This window comes from Glossina fuscipes, unplaced genomic scaffold, assembly GCF_014805625.2.
Source record: "Glossina fuscipes isolate IAEA_lab_2018 unplaced genomic scaffold, Yale_Gfus_2 3, whole genome shotgun sequence".
Classification (NCBI taxonomy): Eukaryota; Metazoa; Arthropoda; class Insecta; order Diptera; family Glossinidae; genus Glossina; species Glossina fuscipes.
This window is the reverse complement of record NW_023998417.1, coordinates 1706236-1728038: the sequence shown is the minus strand read 5'-3', so window position 1 is coordinate 1728038 and position 21803 is coordinate 1706236. Positions and strand designations below refer to the sequence as shown.

Genomic DNA, 21803 nt, shown 5'->3' with positions numbered 1-21803 from the left:
TAATGAAGAGGGAAGAAGAACAAGAAGAAGAAGAAGTGGTGTTTGGTCGATTTTGTTAAGCTGCGAGAATCTGTATTCAGTGGAATTGTATTTATTTAAAGCAGAAATATCTTTTGTTGTGTATAATTTTGTGTTATACACAAACGTTACACAACGGCAAACAACAACAAATAATAACAATAATCAAATTAAAAATGATTCCTGCGGTTATCATTTCCTCTTCCGGCTATACAACAAAAGCAATAACAGCAACAACAAGAACAGCAACAACAAGAAGAATAACAACGGGAGAATTGGCAGAAGCAGAAAAAGCATTAGCAGTAACAACCACAACAGCGACAACAACAGCAGCAGCAATAACAACAACAACAACAGCAACAACAAAATATACAACAACAATAATAACAGATAAGCAAACAATAGAAAACGACTCATTGCCACCACAAAAGCCCAAACAACGACACCATTGTCATCAACGCCATTATCAGCAACAGCAACAGCAACAACAAAACAAAAACAGAAAAAACAACAAAAGCAACAACAGCAACAAGAGCTAAAACATCAGCATCAGCAAATACAACAAATAAGCTATCAACGTCAACGACCCAGCGGGATATGGCACAAATCGTCCTACAATATTGTGAACTTATATCTATGGTGGCTGTTTGGTGTCTGTTTAATTTTGTTCACGAATGGCGGTCGTGATTGGCATATAGGAAATTTCATAATGAAATCATGCGCTCCTACATCGTTACTAACATTATCAACGCTTTTATCAGAAACAACAACAACAACAACAACAAAAACAACAACAAGAACAACAACGTCATCCATAATTGTTTATGCTTCATATTTGGAACCGGATGAACTAATTCACGAATTGGATCGTCCCGGTAAGTGAACAAATTACTCATCATCATTACACGCATCATTTGTGTTTATGGAAATTTGCTCAACGAAATTAATTGAACAAATATTCCCAATGATTTTCATTGATTTCAAAACAACAACATATTTTAAATTTATAAATTTTATGCATTTTCGAAAATATATTCGTTGCCACTCCGCCGAACTAATAGAAATAAATTGAAAATAAATAGTCGTCGAAGGCGGGAACGCACATAAACAGAATAATAAATATAACAACATTGTGGGTAATTGTTTTGATGAGACCATCATCAGTAATTTCCTATTTTACTTGCTGGAATTTAATGGCAAACATTATTAGAATAATTCAGTTTTTCAAATAACTGCTTGTTGGCGAATATCTTTCTCAAGTGATTATTTGAAAAATTTTCCTTATTTGACATAAAGGAAATCAATAAAAATAATGGAGAAAATTTTCAGACTCCCGGACTTTGAAATTTCCATTGAACAAAAGAAGGCTTTGAAAGTCGCATTTAGTCAGATCTGATCTCCTTTTAAGGTAATATTAATACTTCTTATATACTAACGTCTTAGCGAGTCAGTAGCAGCTGAAAATGCTAAACACTTTCGCAATTTGTCTCTAAGGAAACTACTCATTTTTATAAAAGTATTTGTAGTAACACTACTACTACTACTACCACAAGGCTACTGTTCCAGCTTGTGTACTCCCAAGTCAGTGTTTAAAAACTCAAACCTCAGTACGATAGGGTTTACTTTGTACTTCGTAACTATAGGCGGTAAAGTTATAAAACTTACCGATTGCATACACACGCTCTAGGCTAAGCCCGCCTATCTTCTCATTCTCTCCCACCATTTTCTGACCGTACTGAACGAATAGGACGCAATCCTTGAGTAGTGTGAGGGCTAATTTTGCCGAAAAACTTCTGCTAGAGTAGCTCAGCGGCTCTAGGTTTTGTTTTATAAGAAATTTCTTTGTTTACCTTGGTTTTGTTAATAATGAAGTAAAATTCTTGCAGTTTGTCTTTTGCTTTTGATAAAAAAAACTTCTTTAAAACAGATCTATTTTCATTTTTCCTATTCTCTACTTTTAATATAAGTTCACTTTTCTTAGCCTAACGAACTAGCTCCATCATCATTGTAACCGTACCAAGTCCCCTCTCACGTACTTTATTCTAACTTACAAACTTGACTAAACCTCAGCTTAAGCTAATTATTCTAATTTCTCTTTACTTAATTTCTCTTTACTGTAATTCTAACTCTCTTAACCTAACTTACTCTAATTCTAACTCTCTTGGCCTAACTCACTCTCTAACACTCCCCCTCAGAGACGAAGAACCTGTGAGGCCAAAACGAGGGACGAGCTTGGTCCCTCATAGTAGATATGATGGATCATGCATTTACATAATTAGACTGTATTACATAGATGCTTCAGAAAATAGTACAGCACCCTATATAGTACAACATTGATTTCTAAAACGTGAAGTAATGGAATTCTGAACAGATATTTTCTAAATTAGAGAAACCCTTGCATTTACGATCACGATTTTGAGACTCAAATAGATGAAGTCTTTGTTTTAACGCCTATTTTCAAAACATAGAGATTGGTTTTTGGCAAGTAAAGACACAGGTTGCTTCGGAGAATAATGACGATGCCCGAAGATCCAAATATTCAATTGTAAGCAAAATGTGCGAACTGTAAGTTCCATAAATAAATCGCTTGAAAAGCAGAAGAAACTTTGCGATATAACCTCAAAATAATTGGTCTTTTTATATATTACCCTTGCTCCTAAACAAGCCTTCGTATAAACCTCAAAAACAAGTATTTATTAATGAGAGTAGAATTCTCTTCTTTGAAAAAGTAAATCATTCGTAAAAAACAACAACAACAACAACGAGTACTGTAGAGAACTACAATATTTTTCAACTAAACAGTCTTACTTTACTTGAGTGCCGAAATGTCGAGGCCTAAATTTTTAAATGACTAAGAGTAGGAGAAGATTTCAAGAAAGTTGACCATGAAATCTTTTAAGTTCACAGAGACTTTGTTCAAAATAAACGTAACTAACTGTACGCAATAGATTTACATGAAATTGCATCTGAGGCACATATTGTTTTCCTAAAGCGAATCTGTGATTATACAATACTTCGGTATGTATTGAGTGCAAATTAGAAATAGGATAGAATAGAATGGAACTTTACCAAGATTATCGTTTAAGAAAAACCAAGAGCTTCGGCAATATTTTATGTTCCTATTTGCATTTATGTCTATAAAGTATTTAAAGAAAAAAAAATTTAATTTGTTTTCTTCTACCTTTAATGGGTTTTTTCTTTTTTTGTTTTTTTTTTTTGTTTTTTTTTTTTTTTTTTTGCTAATGGATGCATACACATACATAAATTTTGCCATCATGTTTACTTTATTCCAAGTTGTCCACTATCAAGATTTATTTACCATGTAAATCTTATTGGTATGTGGTCGGAAGCATGACAGATGGTAACAAGCACTTTCAACCAAAGAACATAAAGATTAGATTGGCCCTTAAGAACACTATCACAATCCTTTAACGCAATCAAGTTAACGTCTTAAGAATCCGTCTCTCTCTCTCGCTCTCTCTCTCTTTCTCTCATATATATAGCTTGAAGGCCTCAATTTGCGTATACTTTAAAGCAAACGCAAATATTAAGTAAAACTTGAAAAATGCAACAACACATACATATTCTTCGTATGTCCAAAATGTTAAATGTTATTTAGTGTTTCAGCGGCGAAAAAGTTAACTAAAATGCAAAAGTTGTATGAAATGTATTATTGGCTACTTTTTTGCATTCTGTCATTGCCAGACAGACTGATCGTTATTTATGAGTATTGTAAACATGCAAACAATATTTTTGAACGTGTGGTCTTTACCATTTTCTCCCCGTATATGCATGCATGCATGCATACATACATACATACATACATACATACATACATACATACATACATACATGCAAAGAAGATTGTTTTTAATATGCATAATTAGCATTCACTTGACTGTTTTAAACGCCTGGCGTTATTTTTTACGCTAGCGATTGCCGATTAAATGAATTTTAAAACGTAATAAAGAAAAAAAAAACTTTCAACAAACGTGAGAGACCGTTTACGGATGAGGCGGTAACCTTTCGGTATCAATCAATGTTTGAAATTTTTCGCAATATTTTTGTTTTTTTTTTAGTCAGAATGGATGGATTCAATAAATTGATGTCAAGTTCTATTCAATTTTTTTTTTAATTTAATTCTTAGCAGCTTTCAATATAAGAAAAACTGCTGTAAGTCGACTTCAATATTTTGAATTCACCAAATACATTAATTCATGATTCTTCTTCTTCTTCTTCTATAATGTATGTAAAAGTCAACTGCTAAGTAATATCGTTTTGAAAGACTTCACCTTCTGTTAAGTGTTAAGCAATTTGATGATAAATTTCTGAAAAACGCTGGCGTTTTTTATAAAATAGAAAAGCGTTGACTAAACTTGTTTTAAGTTCGAGGCTTCTAATGCAAGTACATATTTTACGTAATTTACATGGACCGGAAAAGTGAGCCAAAAGACTACAGCGAGACACGTTCAATGCAATTATCTACATAACGACCTTAAGAGCTTATGTTGAGAATGGTCGAAAAAGTGGCCCAATCCGAATCGTTTTCAATGACGTCCGATCTTGGGCGAAAGTATGCCGATATGCCAGATTTCATTAAAATAGCTCGACAATAGCGACCTATGGATTGAACATAAGAAAACAACAAGGACTGACGGACAGACGAGATTCAAAAAATCGTTTCAAAAAGAAGCATAGAATCGATCATTATAATTAAAGCTGTATCTATCTCAAGTCCTTCTGAGTTTTCACGACGTAAGTTATAGAGAATTGAAAATATTTCGAAAAGAAAAACAAGAAGAAAACTTAATATACTTTGACGTATGAAAGATTATGTTCTTTGTAAAATAATGTTTACGAATCAACACTTTAAACCCTAACAACAGATTTTAAATTAAAACTGTCGACCCTCTTCACTATCGTAATTGCTTACTCCAAATCTTTTTTAACTACAACAACTACAAATGTTTTTCTATGCAAGGTGCAGATAAGAACAGTGTATGTATTTCATTATACTACTTTTGAACATCTAAACAATTTATATAGTTAGGGCGTTTTTTTTTAAAGTAAAACACTTTAAACATTAATGCATCTTATATCCTTAGCCTTAGTTAAGAAAATAATTTAATTTACCAAAGGAAGGAGCATTTCTCGGATGAGATATATGTATAAAAAGTCTTCGGGTAAATAATATGTTGTGCATCATGTTGTAATCATATCTTCTATTCATTGCTGAAAGATCGAAGACCTTTTTACACCGGCTATCCGGAATATGAGTGGAAATATATGTTATAAAATATTGGCATAAGTGATCACTGTACGATTATTGTACAACTTAGTCATGTCTTCTGCTTTGTAATCGAGAATAGCAATGCATATCTCCGCGAACCTATAGAAAATCAATAGTTGTATCTGAAAAAATGTAGCAAACAAATGATCTAAAACTTGATAGAAGTACTTAGCAGGGCTACTAGAACGCATATTGGAAAGATGAGCCTAACAAACCAATAAAGAGAGTAGCATTACGTAGAGAACTATAACTTACCATAGTGAACCCACTTAAACAAAGCGAGTTGTAGTCCAGTATCCAATAAAAAGTAAAGCATTTCCCGCCTCTTTCGCCTCTTCTTGACAATTCATAATTCTTTTTCACATTACCATGTCGATTACCTATAAGACCTAAGAGCAAGACGTATAAGTTATACGAAAACAAAAAGGGAGAAAAATCAAAGAAGTGTTTATTTAAACTTAGAGGTTAGAACCGCCTAAAAACTCTACCGCAAAAGTGCTTCGTCTGGTAGACTGAATGCTCTGAAATTAAATAACGATCGGCTATAATAAGTTTCAAAACGCATGCTTCACGCTCATCCTCTCTCGCTTGAAGCGAGTTTTTAACTTGCTTAAGTTATGAGGTAACTTAAGTTTATTTTTTCCTCAGTCCCTTTTATCGTGTTCCCAAAATGTGTTAAGGTGAAAGCTGCGTTTCAGTTCACCCCTTAAGGGTTTAGGTATAAGTAAAAATATGCATCTAGAGATGCTCTAAGACAAATAATCTCTTCTCCGTGTCGACGTAAGCTTCAAAACTCTTATCCCGCATACCGGTTCATAAGTGATACAACTTCTCAGTCAGTGTACTTTAGGTCGGCGATTTGTTAGTTCGATGTTAACTTATAGTGGCGTGCTTTCAAAGTATATGTTTATTTATTGTAAATAATATTTTCAAAGGTCTTATCCCGCATACCGGTTCATAAGTGACAAAACTTCTCAGTTAGAGTACTTTAAGTCGCTGATTTATATATATAGGAGTTGTTAGTTCGATGTTCGTTGTTAACTTATAGTAGCGTGCTTTCAAAGTATATGTTTATTTATTGTAAATAATTTTTATGCCACTTTTTTATGGTTCGGTTGCATTTTTTTATTATAAGACCTTTTGCATTATAGTAGTAAAATTTTGTTAGAAGAAAATATACATATATAGCGTTTAAGCGCACTTCATTTCATTTATTTGCAGACTCTTTAAAGACAATAGGCTCAGGTTTGACTTCGAAATGCAAAAAGCCTGCGAGCACTTGAAAATTCATATACATAGAAAAGTTAATGCAGAAAAGAGTTTTTCCGCGTTAACATGCAACGTACAGAGTGTATGTCTTAAAGCATTTTAGTACATATATACATATATATATCTAAGTTTTTGATGATATTATTGTCATTGTTTTCAGTGTACTTTTTTTAAGCTTGTTAAGCTGACTTTGACAAATGCGACAAGCGACACACGCATAGCAATAGTAACAATAGCAAAAAAAAAATAAAAAAAAAATAAAAAAAATAACGACAACAACAATAGCAACGAATACGAATAAAATTGTACCAAAACTAAAATCTACATTCGCATCACAACTGCAAAAGGGTATAGTGAATGCATAGACAAATACATTCTCAACAACAAAAGTTAACATTTTTGAAATGTACACACAGCTGAAGGAAAGACTTATGCATATATAGAGCTATAGAATGAAAGCAGGAAAGAAGATGTTAAACATGCACACATGCATGCATGCATGCATGCGGCACACTACTGATGAGCAAAAAAAAAAAAAAACACAAAAAAAGGAAAAAAAAAGCACAACATTTCACACGCTAAAACTACATCAACACATTTAGGCCAGCGACAGTAACACGTCGCCCGCAATAACGACAAACGCGCAAGCATGCTTGTTTCGCAAGTTATAGATAAATCCTAAATTGGTTTGGAGGCATCTATCTCCCTTAAAGCAGGCAAAACATGCATGAATAAAAGACCTTGGAGGAGTAATGCATATAAGAGAAAACTAGCTACGCTTAAGTAAAAGGGTTTATTTGACACTTTTTGGTTTTTATCTACATATGTGCGGGCGTGTGAATATACGCATTTACATGCCGTGCTTAGCATCAAGCCTTATATACAATTCAATTCATTTTAGTTTTGTTTAAGGGTATTTACATATATATAAACATGTGTTCATATAAGTAATCCTTTCTTTACACTTGCAATACGCGTTAGTTGTACATACAGTGCTCTTCATTCAGTCACAGTTACGTGAAAGAAACTGGGGTAATTTTTATTCGTTTCAACGTATCCTGGATACTCAATAATGCCTCATTAATCCCTATTTAGCTTCGACGGGAACCTGATCACCACCTAAGATAGCTGATATAGACCGATTTGTACAGGGTGTTCCACCTCCAGCAAGGATATTTCCCTAACATTTTTCCTATAAAATTCTGAGGAAAAATTTGTGCAATATTCTCATAAGAGAAAGAGAGAACGAGAGAGAGAGAGAGATAGATAGATAGATAGATAGATAGAGAAAGAGAGAGAGAGAGAAAGAGAGAGAGAGAGAGAGAAAGAGAGAGGGAGAGAACGAGAGAGAGAGGGAGAGAACGAGAGAGAGAGAGAGAGAGAGAGAGAGAGAGGGAGATAAAGAGTTAGAGAGAGAGAGGGAAAGAAAAAGAGTGAGATAGATGTAGAGAGAGAAAGAAAGAGAGTGAAATAGATAGGGAGAAAGAAAGAAAGAGAGTGAGATAGATAGAGAGAGAGTATGTGAGAATAGCCAAGAAGAGGTCCTTCGGGCTTATAAAAATCCAATGATTATGCGCTTACTTAAGTCAGTTTAAGAAGCGAATAAGAAAATTATAAAACCATTACACAACGACTTTTAACAAAGTTGGCGGGCCGTCAGCTTAACGCGGAAAGAAAGCGAGAAGATACTTATGATACACTTCAGGCCCTTGACAATACATATCAGTGGATTCATTTATAATATTATTTAAATTATGTACAATTACAAACATATTTATCTCAGTTCCAAACTTGAAATGTATTTTCTGAGCCTTGGTGAGTCCTGATTACAACTTAATCTAATGCAATCTAACTTAACTTAGCTGTAGAGCACAGTACGACATGTTAAAGTTGAGTTGCTTCATTGTCTATCTTTTTCTTCTTCTTTTTATTTCTATTTTTTTTCTTTTTTTTGGCAAGGCAGACATTCGACATTTACTAAAAGTAGTTTTTTGTTTCTATTCTTAATCCTTACTTTAACAAGAATGTGTATGCGTAAATACTTTATGTACGAGCAAGCCTTCGCGGATGTTTTTGTGTTGAGCAAACCGTTTACTAACTCGTACAATTCGGTTGCAATCAAAAAGACAAGCAGTCGAATGACATTTCAAAGCAAATGCAACAAGGATTTGTGTTATTATAAAGCAACCAAAAAAAGCAACTACGTAGACTTTGATGCGAATTTTAGATACTACTTACGCATGTAACAAAATTTACATAAGAAATTCAAGAAATATTTTTAATAAAGAAACAGCTGCAGTAGTAATAATAGCATCACGAAAGACAGTGGAGATCACTTGTATCCTGCTTATATGGCGTTAGCTAATATATATCGCATGACAGTAAATTATCCCAGGCACAACTATGTAGGTACCCAAGCGGTAGATTATTATTATTATTAACTTTATAGGCAGAGAAATAATTCTCAAGCTAAACTCGTAAAGCACCAGCATCTAAGGCTATCAGTTTTTTGAAAGTTTTAGTCGAAATCCTTTGCCTACCATTCAGGCCGGCCAATCAGGCGGATGTAAATGATAGATAATAAAATGGGTTAAGGAAAAAATAAATTTCATTATTATCATCTATGTTCTCTTTTTTAATTGAAGCAAGATGTTATACTAAAGCATTTTATGACGTCACAGTCCTTATCAATTATCCTTTAAATAAAGACCGTCTTCATGATGGATTTAATTTGATTTGATAAAGGTTAAGAGCACCAACTATCCATTTTTTTACTTAATTCCGAGAATAGGCCGCAGTCGTAGGTGAGGGGACGGCATCTGAGGATAGAATATATTTTGCATTTATAGGCACATGTTGCAAGCACAATGATGAACCTATCCCATCCATCCAATTGAATATATTCCTAAAATCTCTTCTTTTTTTTTTTTTTTTTTTTTTTCATTTTGATCGCATTCACAAAGGGGAGGGGGAAAAAGTAGCAAAATTTTCTCTTCTCAAAAGAGTAAAATATTTACTTATGCTTTTTAATTTATATTCTTGTAGTATTAAATTTGATGTAAATTTAATCTAATTTAATCTTAAATAAGTGCTAACAAGAGCTTTTCAAAATTTCAAGTATAAAATGCAAAATTTCTTCTCGTAATAATGTCAACTGTGATATATTAAACGGCAGGCGGATAACCAGGTTTATATCATTCGATGAATACGCACTTAGGCGGCATACATATGTCTGTATATTATTTACATTAGCAGGCAAAGTTATGGCCGGTGGCACGTCTGGTCAGACAAACAAGCACAGAGTCGTAAACATATATAACCCGGGCGGCGGCTGCTGCTGCTGCTGCTGCTGCACTTGCTGCATATCCATCACATTCAGAAAATATATGATTGTTGCTGTGGTTGTTGTTCTTGCCGTTGAATGGTACTTGTGGGTGTCACAAAAATTTAACTTATTGTATTTCAGTCACATACTAGGCTGCTTGGTAATTGAAGGTTTTTCCATTTTCCATTTTTTTTTTTTTTTTTTTTCTTTCATTCTCCTTCCCTTCTTCTCTCTTTCTCTCTTCCACCCACCACCACGGAATGGATTTTCTCTATTATGCAAAGTGTTGGCATTTCATTGGGTGGTGATGATGATTACCGACTATGGTAGATTGCGTATGCATTGCCATAAAAGTGTTTCATATGCACGCTTATGAATGAGCCGTATGTTAGTGATTTGAATTTGCTGTGAATTTTTTTACGATTGACCTATTTCGTGTGCAATGAAAAGAAGCAGAGATGCAGAGAAGAAGAGAAGAAGAGAAGAAGAGAACGAAAAAGCAGTGTTGTTGAGAAAATGAGGTTTTTTGTCATTCATACGCATCGAAAGGCAACAAAATTTTTTCTTGCTTTCACATAAATATTCGCAAATATTTTTTTTTTATAGTTAACTTTTGTTTTCTTTTTTTTTTTTTTTTTTTTAATCGTTAAAAATTACAAATCCAACAAAAAAAAAAATTTATTTTCTCTATCGAGCTGAGCTATTTATGTCCTTCAACCTGTCTATCCGCTACGAACAAATTATCAGTTTTGAGTTTAGCCTAAAGGACGAACTTAACCTTTACAGTTAACGGTCTATTGCTCGCGTAGTTGCTGTCAAAAAGCAAACATTTTATTATAAACGCACTTTACAAACGAAACACTTACCTAAAATTTGATATTTATACCCATTGCCGAAGGATGAGTAGGAAAGGAAGGAAAGCATCAGAGACTTTATAAGGTATATATATTCTTGATCAGAATCAAAGCCTAAATCGATTTAAACATGTCGGTCTATCCGTCCGTATAATGTCTGTGGTAACCATTCTCCTGGCAGCAAAAATAAAGCTATTGACATCAAATTTCGCAGAACAATGGAAAAGTTAAAAAAATATTTTCAAAAATGTGAACAACAGTGTAAACTTAATATTTCTACATTTTCTAAACACCGTCTAGCAGTAGTGTTATTTGAGAAGTGATGGCAAAACTTCTCGCCTCCAATAGGTTATTCAGCTTAAATAAAACGCATCATTATAACAAATGAAAAATACATTAGACGGACAGACACCACAAGGAATAGATTGACATAAACCTGATCTCAGTCTAAGCCGAGTTCGTTTTAACTAAATTTACTGCTGATTTTGCACATATTCTTAAAAATGCTATAGAGTTTTTCTTTACCTATGAATATTTACATAAATAAAATAATAAAGTAAAAACAAAATTTTTCTTTATCTTAACCTTAAACGAAACCATCAAATTTTGAGACAGAACGGGTAAGATCTGTGATAGAAAACTTGGCTAAGTTTATAGATAGTTTAGAAGTAGAATAGTTTACCTAAACCTAATTTCTCTTAGCCAATCCAATAGCTAATCAATTAAATCCATTAAAAAGCTCCTCTGCCATAGTCGCACTCAACTAACTTAACAAAAATAAAATATAAATATAAATAAAAATATATTATATAATATTCTTTGCTAAGAAGCTACGATCTGAAGCAGACATAAGCTACAAAATGTTGACTTGAATATCTTATGATATTCAACTAAATTATATAAAAGCCTATAAAATGGTTACGCATCTCACTCAGCACAAAACAAACAAGATACTTTTACTTTACAACTTCTTGAATGCTTTCAAAATTTTTGTCATTTTTTCCTTTTTCTCATATGCGCTCTAAATAAGCTTAACGCTAATTAGTATTTCTATTTTAGTTATTACAGTTGATGAGTTGATGACATCCTTTAATTTTTTTATAATCATACAAATAATAACACAGAGGAAATAAGATTTCACCACTAAAAGCTAAAAGACTATTCAAAATATTAAGAGCATAAATCTTATCTGTGTAGTCTTAGTTACAAATTTCTACAGACAAATGCATTCATTCGAAAAACAAATTGAGATGAAAACAAAAAAAAAAAAAAAAACAGAAAAAGACAGCGTTCAATTTAAATGAAAAAAAAAAAATCGCATGCGAAAAAAACGTTCTTCAAAAATTATGCACGTTCAAGTGTTAAACTACTTCATTTACACTTGAATTTCCTAACAAAAGCAAACGCATACATATGTAATGAATACTTATGCAAGTGTATACATATATTCATACATGACTACATATAACATTTATTCGCATGTAAATGCAAAGATTAAAGCAGAAGTTCTTAATCGTTAACATTTTGTGTGAATGGATCTTAACTCGAATAAAATTAACCGAACCGTACAAATTCCAATTTATTCAATTAGCTGAGAGATAGTGGGAGAGAGAGAGAAAGAGAGAGAGAGAGAGAGAGAGAGAGAGAGAGAGAGAGAAGGAGACAGAGAATACGTTTGCCTTCTATTAACTGATAACTCAAAAATCAAATTTTTTTCTTGGCCTCTTCAGAGAACAGTGAAGTCTCTCCCCATAAAATCATAATTCATTCAAAAATTTCTTCTTCACATAAAAATCGAAAAATTTAATTACAATGCAACAAGAAAGGTAGACTTTCAAAGATTAAACAGAAAATTAATGACAAAAATCAACAATGCTATCATTCTCATTGGTCTCATTGGCCAATCTTTTGGACTTACCTTAAGAAAGTAATATGCCTGATATGTTTAATTTTATTTAAGGGTCTAATCATCTGATTTTAAACCCCATAGTGTTAGTTGCTCATGAATTGGACCAAGAATTAATTTTTACGCATAATTTTTGTATATATTTGCTTTTGGATAATTGAATTTCTTCGAAGGTTGCTTCTATGCTAAGATTTTGTACTTCGTCCTTTCGTTTATAGACATATCTTTTCAATAAATTGCGAGCTTTTTTATTGAAGGCTTATTTAAGCTTTGCTTATAGCTGCAATACTCCTTTCCTCATTTCCCTTTGTTCATTTCGGATATCTGCATTACGCAATAACGCTGGACACAGCATCAAGGCTTTGATAGCAAAATTTGATTAAAATTTTTTTTCAAGTTTGGAAACACTGTTGATGCCTATTGTCTCAACATTTCGTTCAGAATCTCTTGCCCGACTGACTCTTTGTTAAGGTCCTCAAAGGAAACTGCTGCGAAATAAGTCAACGAACAATTTCATGTTTGAAAAATTTAATTACGAAATTATAATCACAAGCGTTTTTGGTTGCAATTAGTCGAAAAAAGCACTCATTTGGATATCCAAACACCTTAGAATCATAACCTTCATGCCTCTTGACAACGTGTTGGGTTTGAAAAATCAATCTATCTAATCTACAATTTCCCTTACTTAACATAGCTACCACTATATTATGTTGCTTATCTAATTCAATGAGAAAACGTGTAGTGCCGCTATCTTCCGATTAGCTTGAAGATGAGCCGAAATGATTAAGAAAATTGCCCGATAATGAATGAAAAAACTCTTTTCTTTTTGTATATCTTAAAGTCTGCGAAATCTTTAGTTTCTCAAGTTTTCTCTTCACTGGTTAATTGCTGGTGGATCGCTTCTTCCATTTAAGAAGCAAGTCAAGTAGCGTCCAAATGTTCAGATACGGTTTTTATATCATTTTTGCCCATGTGTTAGTTTAATCTGCGAAAGTGGATTTCACAGGCTTAGGACGACCTATTTGTGCTAACATCTATTACGTTAAAGTTGTCCATCGTGAGAACGTTGTTGAAAGTTCACAAGTTCCATTAGGCGTCAACTTTGAAAGAGTCCTACCGAGAGAAAAAGGCCAGCGTACCCCCAATCATATTGCAAACCATCAAAAGACGATTAGACGACAATTCTTTGTAAGCAAACAAAAAAAAAAAAAACTCTTTATTAATATTAAGAAGAATAAAATGCATAGCTTCTTGAGTTATGGTTGATTTTTTTTTTTTTTTTTTCTTGTTCTTTTTCTGAATGCCACAATAGATAATTGCAAGCATATATGCAAGCAATGAAATCGAATGTAGAGAATCTCTGATTTAATATTTGAACATGTTCGAGCTGTTGTGTAGGAAGGAGCAAGAAATGGTAGAAGGCACCATTGAAATAACATCCAACTCTGACGTTGTCGTTATCGTTGTCGTTGTCGTTGTTGGAATTCTTATTTGGAGCATTTAACTTAATCAAAGATTACAACTGATAATAATAATGCTAGCGCAACTTAAAGCGACTCCTTTTGAGACGCGTATACGTTCGTTCTTTTATGTATGCCTGCATGTATCTATTATGACGAAGGGGGGCAGCGCAATGCATTCGTGAATTTTTATGGCATGCAACGTGAGACGTGATTTTATTACAATTTTTTTTTTTTTCTTTCTTCTTACCAACTTGAAGAGTTTTGTCTGATAATATAAATAAAATGTAATATAATTTTTATACATAAGTGCAAATACACACGGCGTGCACACTTGTATAACTTGCACACACTATATATAATATATATATATATGTATGTATGTATATGTATGTGTTAGTTTGAGTAAATTTACTTTGATATTAAATAGCAATAAAACGAAATTCTAAGCAAGTTGAGTAGCTGTGCAAATACCTTCTTGAATACAAGACGAGAATCTATGTTAAGTACGTAACAAAATAGAATAAAAACTAAAATATAAAAAAAAAAAAAAAAAAATAGAGAGAGAGAGAGATACGAAGCCAGACTATTATTGAAAATTTTATTTCCTTATTACATTTCATAAAGATTTCTGTGTATTCCATACGACGATGCCATAAACGCATAGAGAGAAAGATAGAAGAAATGTTTCGATTCCTTTACCATACCAAAGAAATTTTTCTTTTACTTCTTCGTGTCTGCCTAAGATGCGGGAAAACGAAGTTAAAAATAATTCTTACTTCCATAAAATGAAAAGAAAAATCATTTTGTATAAAGAACAACTATTTAAAATGTTGTAGATGGCCAAAGCCGACCATCAAATAGCCCTGCTTTATCTAATCTAAACTATTCAGATATCATAAAACATTATTCCTTTTCGCAATTTTATGTGTACGCTCAACCTTAACGCTACAGGTTTACATGTCCACTCACTATTTGGTATCAAGATTCATTATCAAATACGAAAGCGTAGACCGAGTGGGTATATAAAGTTACTTTTGAAGAATCTCACACAACATATCATACACACATATAGCGCTTAGTGCATCAAACAATCTATTTTTCATCGAATTTTGTCTTTCAAAAAAAATTTTTCGTTTAACGATTTTTTCATTATCCACTCGAAAGCATTTACTGTAGCTTCGCTTTGGGACTTGTAGGTTTTCGAATTGGAACCTTTCTTTTTTCCCAATATAATCAGTCACTCAGGAGATGTCCATCTGAGGTGTTGTACCGCGAAGGTCAGAAAGAAGTTGAAAAAGAACTAGAAAGTGAAACTCATTGTAAACGCAATTAGGTGTGATCTACCCCGTTGAGGTTTCACCGGCACCGCAATCAACGCTTCGACGGTCGCAACTTGTATTTGCTTAGCTATGCGAAAGGTCATACATATGGGTTGGACATAAACGAACAGATGCTAGACTGCTAGCTGATCGGCATACATAGAGTCCGTCGGATAGACGAATAGATTTCGTTAATTCGGAATCATTTTCTGAATTCATTGGTATAATAAGAGGTATTTATGTTCTGCTAAGTTCAATGATATGCGAAGTCATGAATACTTGATTGTGTTGAAGGCCATCTTACGTAGAGCCACGTTATTGAGGGCAGTCAGGATTCTAGCCAAATAGGTTATGCGTCAGTTGGAAAATAAAACAATGACGCCATCATTTCCGTAGCACATTTTGTACGCGTCTTTTAATTTGGACGATGGAGGTGTACTCACCTTATTTATTTTTTTTTCATAACCTATGTAACGCCTAGAAGGAAGCTTTGGAGACGCTATAAAGTATATATATTGTTGATTAGCGTGATATTCTGAATTGATAAAGCTATGTCTGTCCGTCCGTATGCCGACGTGGCGTTTGTTGTTGGCAGTCTCCTGGTCGCAAAAATCAAAGTATCGACTTGAAATTTGGCGAAAGCATTAAAAGCTTTTTCACGCATGTTGTTATTAAAAATAGACCAAACTGATCAGAGCAGAAGCCCCCAGCGTAGCATAAATTAAGGTCAACTCCGTTTTTGTTGTGGGTTTTCGCTCCTTACACGGAAATTATTCAAGTTAGAAGTTTAAAATTTTCCAAATTTACTTTACGAGGCATTTTGCTCTTTACGAGCAAAAATGGGAAAAATCGACCATGCCCCCACACAAAGCTATAAGGGATTAAATTATCTTTTCTTCACTTTTTTGAGGTTTTATGCTCATTGATAAATAAGGCAAACAAGACGGAATCTTTAAAACTAGTTCCACAAATGGGTTAATGGGTTAGTTTTAAAGTGAATATGATAGACATCGCGACCTGGTAGAATAATTTTTTCTTAATAATACCAGCGATATGGGTATTAAATAAAAGAATTTAGAGAAGGGAATGCGAAAAGCATAGTGAGGGATATGCGAGATTCGGCTACCGCCGAATACAAATTTCTTACTTGTTTAATGCATACAAGCAGCAAAGAGATGGTGAGTAGCAAATATTTCGATTTAGTTCGAATGTTCATTAGAAAATCCTTTGTGTGAAAAAAGTACATGTTCGTATATATATAATACACAATGAAGGCATCAATACTTATCAATATCTTCCTTCACTAAACACATTTCCAAGAATCATTTTTATTTAATATTTCAGTTTATGTAACATGTGTTGTTCTCATTTATATTTGCCCGCGAGTATTAAAAAATATTTAATTTTAACGTGTTCTTGTATGAAACTTTGATGGATTTCTTTAAAAATTAATATGCTTTAGTCAAAACAAAAACCAAAAAAAAAAAACAAAAACAAAAATTCTTTCCTTAAGTTTTTTCACAGGAAAACATCAATCAATACGATAAGCTACGTCAGCTATTAAACCGAGTTTTTTTTGTTTTAAGGGATAGCCATAAAAAAAATATTGCGTTGCCTTTTAGCGTTCACACAAAGCATCACATATATGTAAAAAAAAAAGAAAAAAAAAAAAAATAGCTATCCACCCCTTTATTGGTGTTTACGCAGTTAATTTATTATTTCATTAAATTAACAAAAGCAGAACATATCAGGCTTCACTGCTATCTCACACCCGTAATTGGAGGGGGCTAGTAATAGCGAAATTGCCGGAAAGGCAGCCGAACGGCTCACAATTTTCGACTTAGGATATTTTATACACTCAATGTTCTCTGAATATTGATAAGCAGAAAACAATAGGGTCAGGCAGCATTGATCGAATATCTTTTCAAATTTTAAACAAAAAATACGTCAGATATTCCAAAGTGAGTGCGAAGACCTTCGTATTAAAGTGAGTTTCTTGATATTTTAGGACCTTATTTCATGAAAATCGAAGCGAAAATCTTTGAGTTGATTGAGGATTTAAGTCAAAAAACATTGAGTTATAGCGCATCTGACTGCAACTTACCTTCAATTGTAAAATTTCTTTTAGTTTAAAGAAATGAAAGAAAAATTTTAATAAAATGAAAATAAAGAAAATCACTTACAAAATATAAAAAAGTTTACTGCAATGATGATCGCATTAACAATTAGAAAAATATATATATTTGGGGAAAATTCTAGCTAAGTGTATTAGTTAACAAGTCTACTCGTTAATAAACTTTTAGTCGAAATTAATATAACAAGAAGACCACTTAACCTTTACAGTTAGCACATACTAAGAGTATTTAAGGCAAAAGTACACAAGTGAAGACAAGGAAACAAGGGGTCTTAGTGAAATCAAACCAACAACATATCCATTTACCTTTGCTTAATTCATAGAGGAGTGTAACTGAATGCGTCCTTAACTTACAATAAATTTTATTTGAGAAGTATTTGCTCGACTTTGATTTTTAAATCTTAATCAATGGTAAACAAAGAAGATTAAGAAAATTCAGTTTTTTCATCAACACACCTGGCCGTGTGCCAATACTTATTTTATACTTCATTAGAGATGATGTTAGAGAAATTTCCCGAAACATCTTTCTTTGCTTTCATTAGAGGAGAGAGATGGCATGCCTTCAAATAGTAATATTATTCTGAGATCTAAATTTACTGGCAGTCGCTTAAATAACTGTTCGCCTTCTAAGATTAACTACAACTCCCTATGTTTGTCTACATCGCGAGATTAATAGACGAGTTGACTGAAAAGATAGATATTTCAACCATCCAACTATGACAGATAATTCTTATAGCTCTACCTTATCTACCCCTACTTACCATCCATACAATTTATTTCTATCGATGGTTTACGCACTTGTTAAGCAGTCCTTTGGTTCGTACGAATATATGAAAAAAAAAAAAAAAAAAAAAAATAACTGAGTAAAGCAAAGCAAAAGAGAAGATTTTTATTATCGTGGCATTCACAAATTGCTCGACGTATGGCAAAAAAAAGGTGCAATTAGCGATAGAACATACACTTTTTCTATCAATCAAGTGAATTGAACATGTCAAATGCTTATTTTAACCCTGTACTGCCTGCCATACATTGCTAGATGTGCACAAAGTTACATTTATTCGGAAAAAGAAAACAAAATATAACTTTTAAATTTCATCCATCAATTTGTGGTATATGGAGCTAAAATGCAATTACATATATATATATATATATATATATATATATAATATTATATATTATCATTTTAATGTAATTTTTGTGAGAAATATTTCTGTTTTCCTCTCTTATATAGAATTTCCTTTTATTTTCCTTTGCATAATATTTTCCTTTAATGTATTTATATAACTTTTTCGTAGAATTTTATTTTTTGATTTTCCAATTATTTTATTTATTTATTTATTTATTTATTTTTATATGCATTGTAAGGAAATTACCAAAGTTCAACATAAGAGGAAGGTTTTATTCACTTTCTATGTTCACCCATAATCATTGCTTTTTTTACACTGCTATAGTTTTTTTTTTTTTTTGTAAAATAAACGATTTTTTTCTTAATCACTAAGAAGAAGAAGAAGAATGGTCAAGAAAATTTACTGAAATTCCATTTCCTTGGGTCTTTTACCGATGATGTCAGGATGTGGTAGTGAGAACTCTACCTTATTATCGGGTACTAAGTCATTCATTTGTGTTGACTCTCCCCAGTTAAAATTTTTTCTTTTGTATAATTAGTTATGGGTGGACAGCTACACCGCTTACAGAAATTCGAATGTTTCTCATTCAAAATTGCACTGCGAGCAGACTTTACTACTTAGTTATATTAATGATTGTCTAAATTAAATTTTATTTGAAATTAAAGGCAAAGTATTTCATATTCTGTCCATACCAATGGGAAAATATCTCCTACTTTTCCTTTTAATTTTTTTTTTTTCGTTTTTTTTTTTTTTTTTTTTTTAATTTTGTTTTTATATTAAAGAAAGAATATAGGGAGATTGGTAGAGAGAAGGAAAACAAAAAAGTTGCAAATGTATTGTGCTCTTTATACTAAGAGCAATTTCCTTAGTGTTGCTTTATAAATTACAAGAAATCTTGTGGTTATAATTTGCTAATAAAAAAAAAAAACAAAAACTTTTTCAACTTAAAAATTTTTTCACAAAATATATTCCGGGTAAACCTTTTACACACACACACCCACACATACACATGCAAAACTTTACTGCTCACACATTTTAATAATAAAGCGTTATTTGCGTTTAAATACAAGTTTTTAATGCGATCTATTAAAAGTTTTGGAATAATTTACAACAAAGCACTCATTTAATTTTTTCCGAAAAATTTAAACAAAAAAAAAAAGAAAAAAAAAACCCAAACATATTAAATTAAGAGGTAAATATTATAACACATTATATTAAGAGGTTAAGAGCTGTCAGGCACAATGCTTCAATGCTTTTTTTTTTTAGTAATAGATTTTTTTATTTTTTTTATTTTGAATGAAAAATATTACATACGCAAAACGTAACTGAATCGGAGTGAGGACGGACTACATTATGATTTGTTATGATTTGTATGGAGGTATGCAGCAAGAATTTTGTTTATAATTTTTTTTGTTGGACTGGAATGTTCTTCCAATAAGTAAATTTTACACGAAAATATATAAGAATTTTATGAAACTTTCCGTTGAGATTTCTGTCGTGTTTTAGCCATTGGCAAGCGTTTTCCTAAATGGCGGCTTCTTCAAATTTGTAGACTTCTCAATCCTATCCAAAACGATATTGAAAATAACAGAGATTGTTGCTGCCCAATAGGAAAATAATTCAAATGAATCAAGAAATTATACGGACTTGAAAGATGCATTGAAATAAAAATGGAAGGTCCAGTATCTAATGCTTTTTCAATATTCACAACTCATTGGATTCGTTTAAAACATATACTGTCCAAGGACTTAATTGCTTAATCAGTCTGATAAGATATTTTGAAGAAAACCGTTCAGTTGGACTTTTAATGTAAGAACATCACGAACCGCGAATCATTGACAATAAGACGAATACTCTTAGATTTGATTTCAACCCTTTATTACAAGTCTTCTCTATAAACCTTGGTTCTAAATAGTTTAAAAGATAGTCTGGTATTAAATGCACTCATTGCTTAGGCTTAGCTGAGGTTCCGGGCGAATTAGTGAATAGAGTCTTCTATATTTCAAATCAAATTTTTGGCTTCTAGCTTTTATAAGATGTTTTCGTGTAATCTCTGGGCTCTAATTACTGTTGTTGATATGAGTGAGAAGCGAAAAAAACACAAAGGTATTCACAATGTTTATTATACAGACGTATAGGCGTATTGTAGGCGTATTCTTTGAAAAATTTCGGTCATTATCCAATTCGTTTGCCAGTTTGTAAGCGTTATCTGCATTTTTGCGAATCAGAGAATATTTCCCGATGAAGGATGTATGGTTTTTGAGCCTTGCTGCTGTACGTTGCAAACGTTTTGAAAAATATATGAAATTATAACACACTTACTGTAATACATTTAAATTTCTGTACATTCATCTGCTGCAGTTTATAAATAATGAGCAAAAAACCCATATTGTATTCCTTTTGAAACACAGAGGTGCCTTCACTTCACTACATGTTAAGATAGATGTGTACCATTACTGATTTGTTCCATGTTCAATACCAATCTGCCTGCAAGAACACGCAATGTTTCTGACAAATCTTAAGTCAATAGTTTCAGTTTTGCGGTCAGGAGAATATTAAGAACAGACGGACATACTTAAATCGATTCAGTTGTTCATTAAGAATATCTTTACTTTGTAGGATCTCTGAAAATTCCCACTTGACGTTGCAAAGATTTTGACGAAATCAATATATTTCTCATACCGACGTTTGTGTCCAAGAAAAAATTAGCAATCCTCCTTTATAAAAAAGCAGGGAGGAAGGCACTTTAATAAAATCCATAAAGACTTTTCATCAGTTATCGTTCACTTCGTTCTAATTTGTAAATTTTCCCAAAAAAAATTTCAATTTCTTCGTTTAAATGAAATTTTCTTACAAATCCTGGTTTTTCGAATAAACATTTTACACAATATTACCAAAGTGTAGAAAAACTAAAAAGAAAAAAAAAAAAAAAACTTAAAAGAAAAACTATATTCGGCTTTAAACGAATTTACTTATACCCATCGAGGACTGGAATACGACTTTTAATTGAAAAATAGAACGAACATCTATTCAATCGACAAATCGATCATATATATCTGCATTGTATATATAATCTGTTTGTTTTTCGTAAGCAATGG

The 21803-nt window shown here is 32.4% G+C and overlaps 1 protein-coding gene across 1 annotated transcript in view; it reads left to right on the top strand.

Moving 5' to 3' along the window:
* The first annotated feature begins 704 nt into the window (after positions 1–704).
* LOC119635151 (protein turtle homolog A) overlaps positions 705–21803 on the top strand; it is a 109014-nt gene continuing 87915 nt past the window's right edge. The window contains exon 1 of the mRNA XM_038029759.1: positions 705–893. Coding sequence (XP_037885687.1) covers positions 728–893 — 166 coding nt within the window. The 5' untranslated portion in view covers positions 705–727. The remainder of the gene's footprint in view (positions 894–21803) is intronic.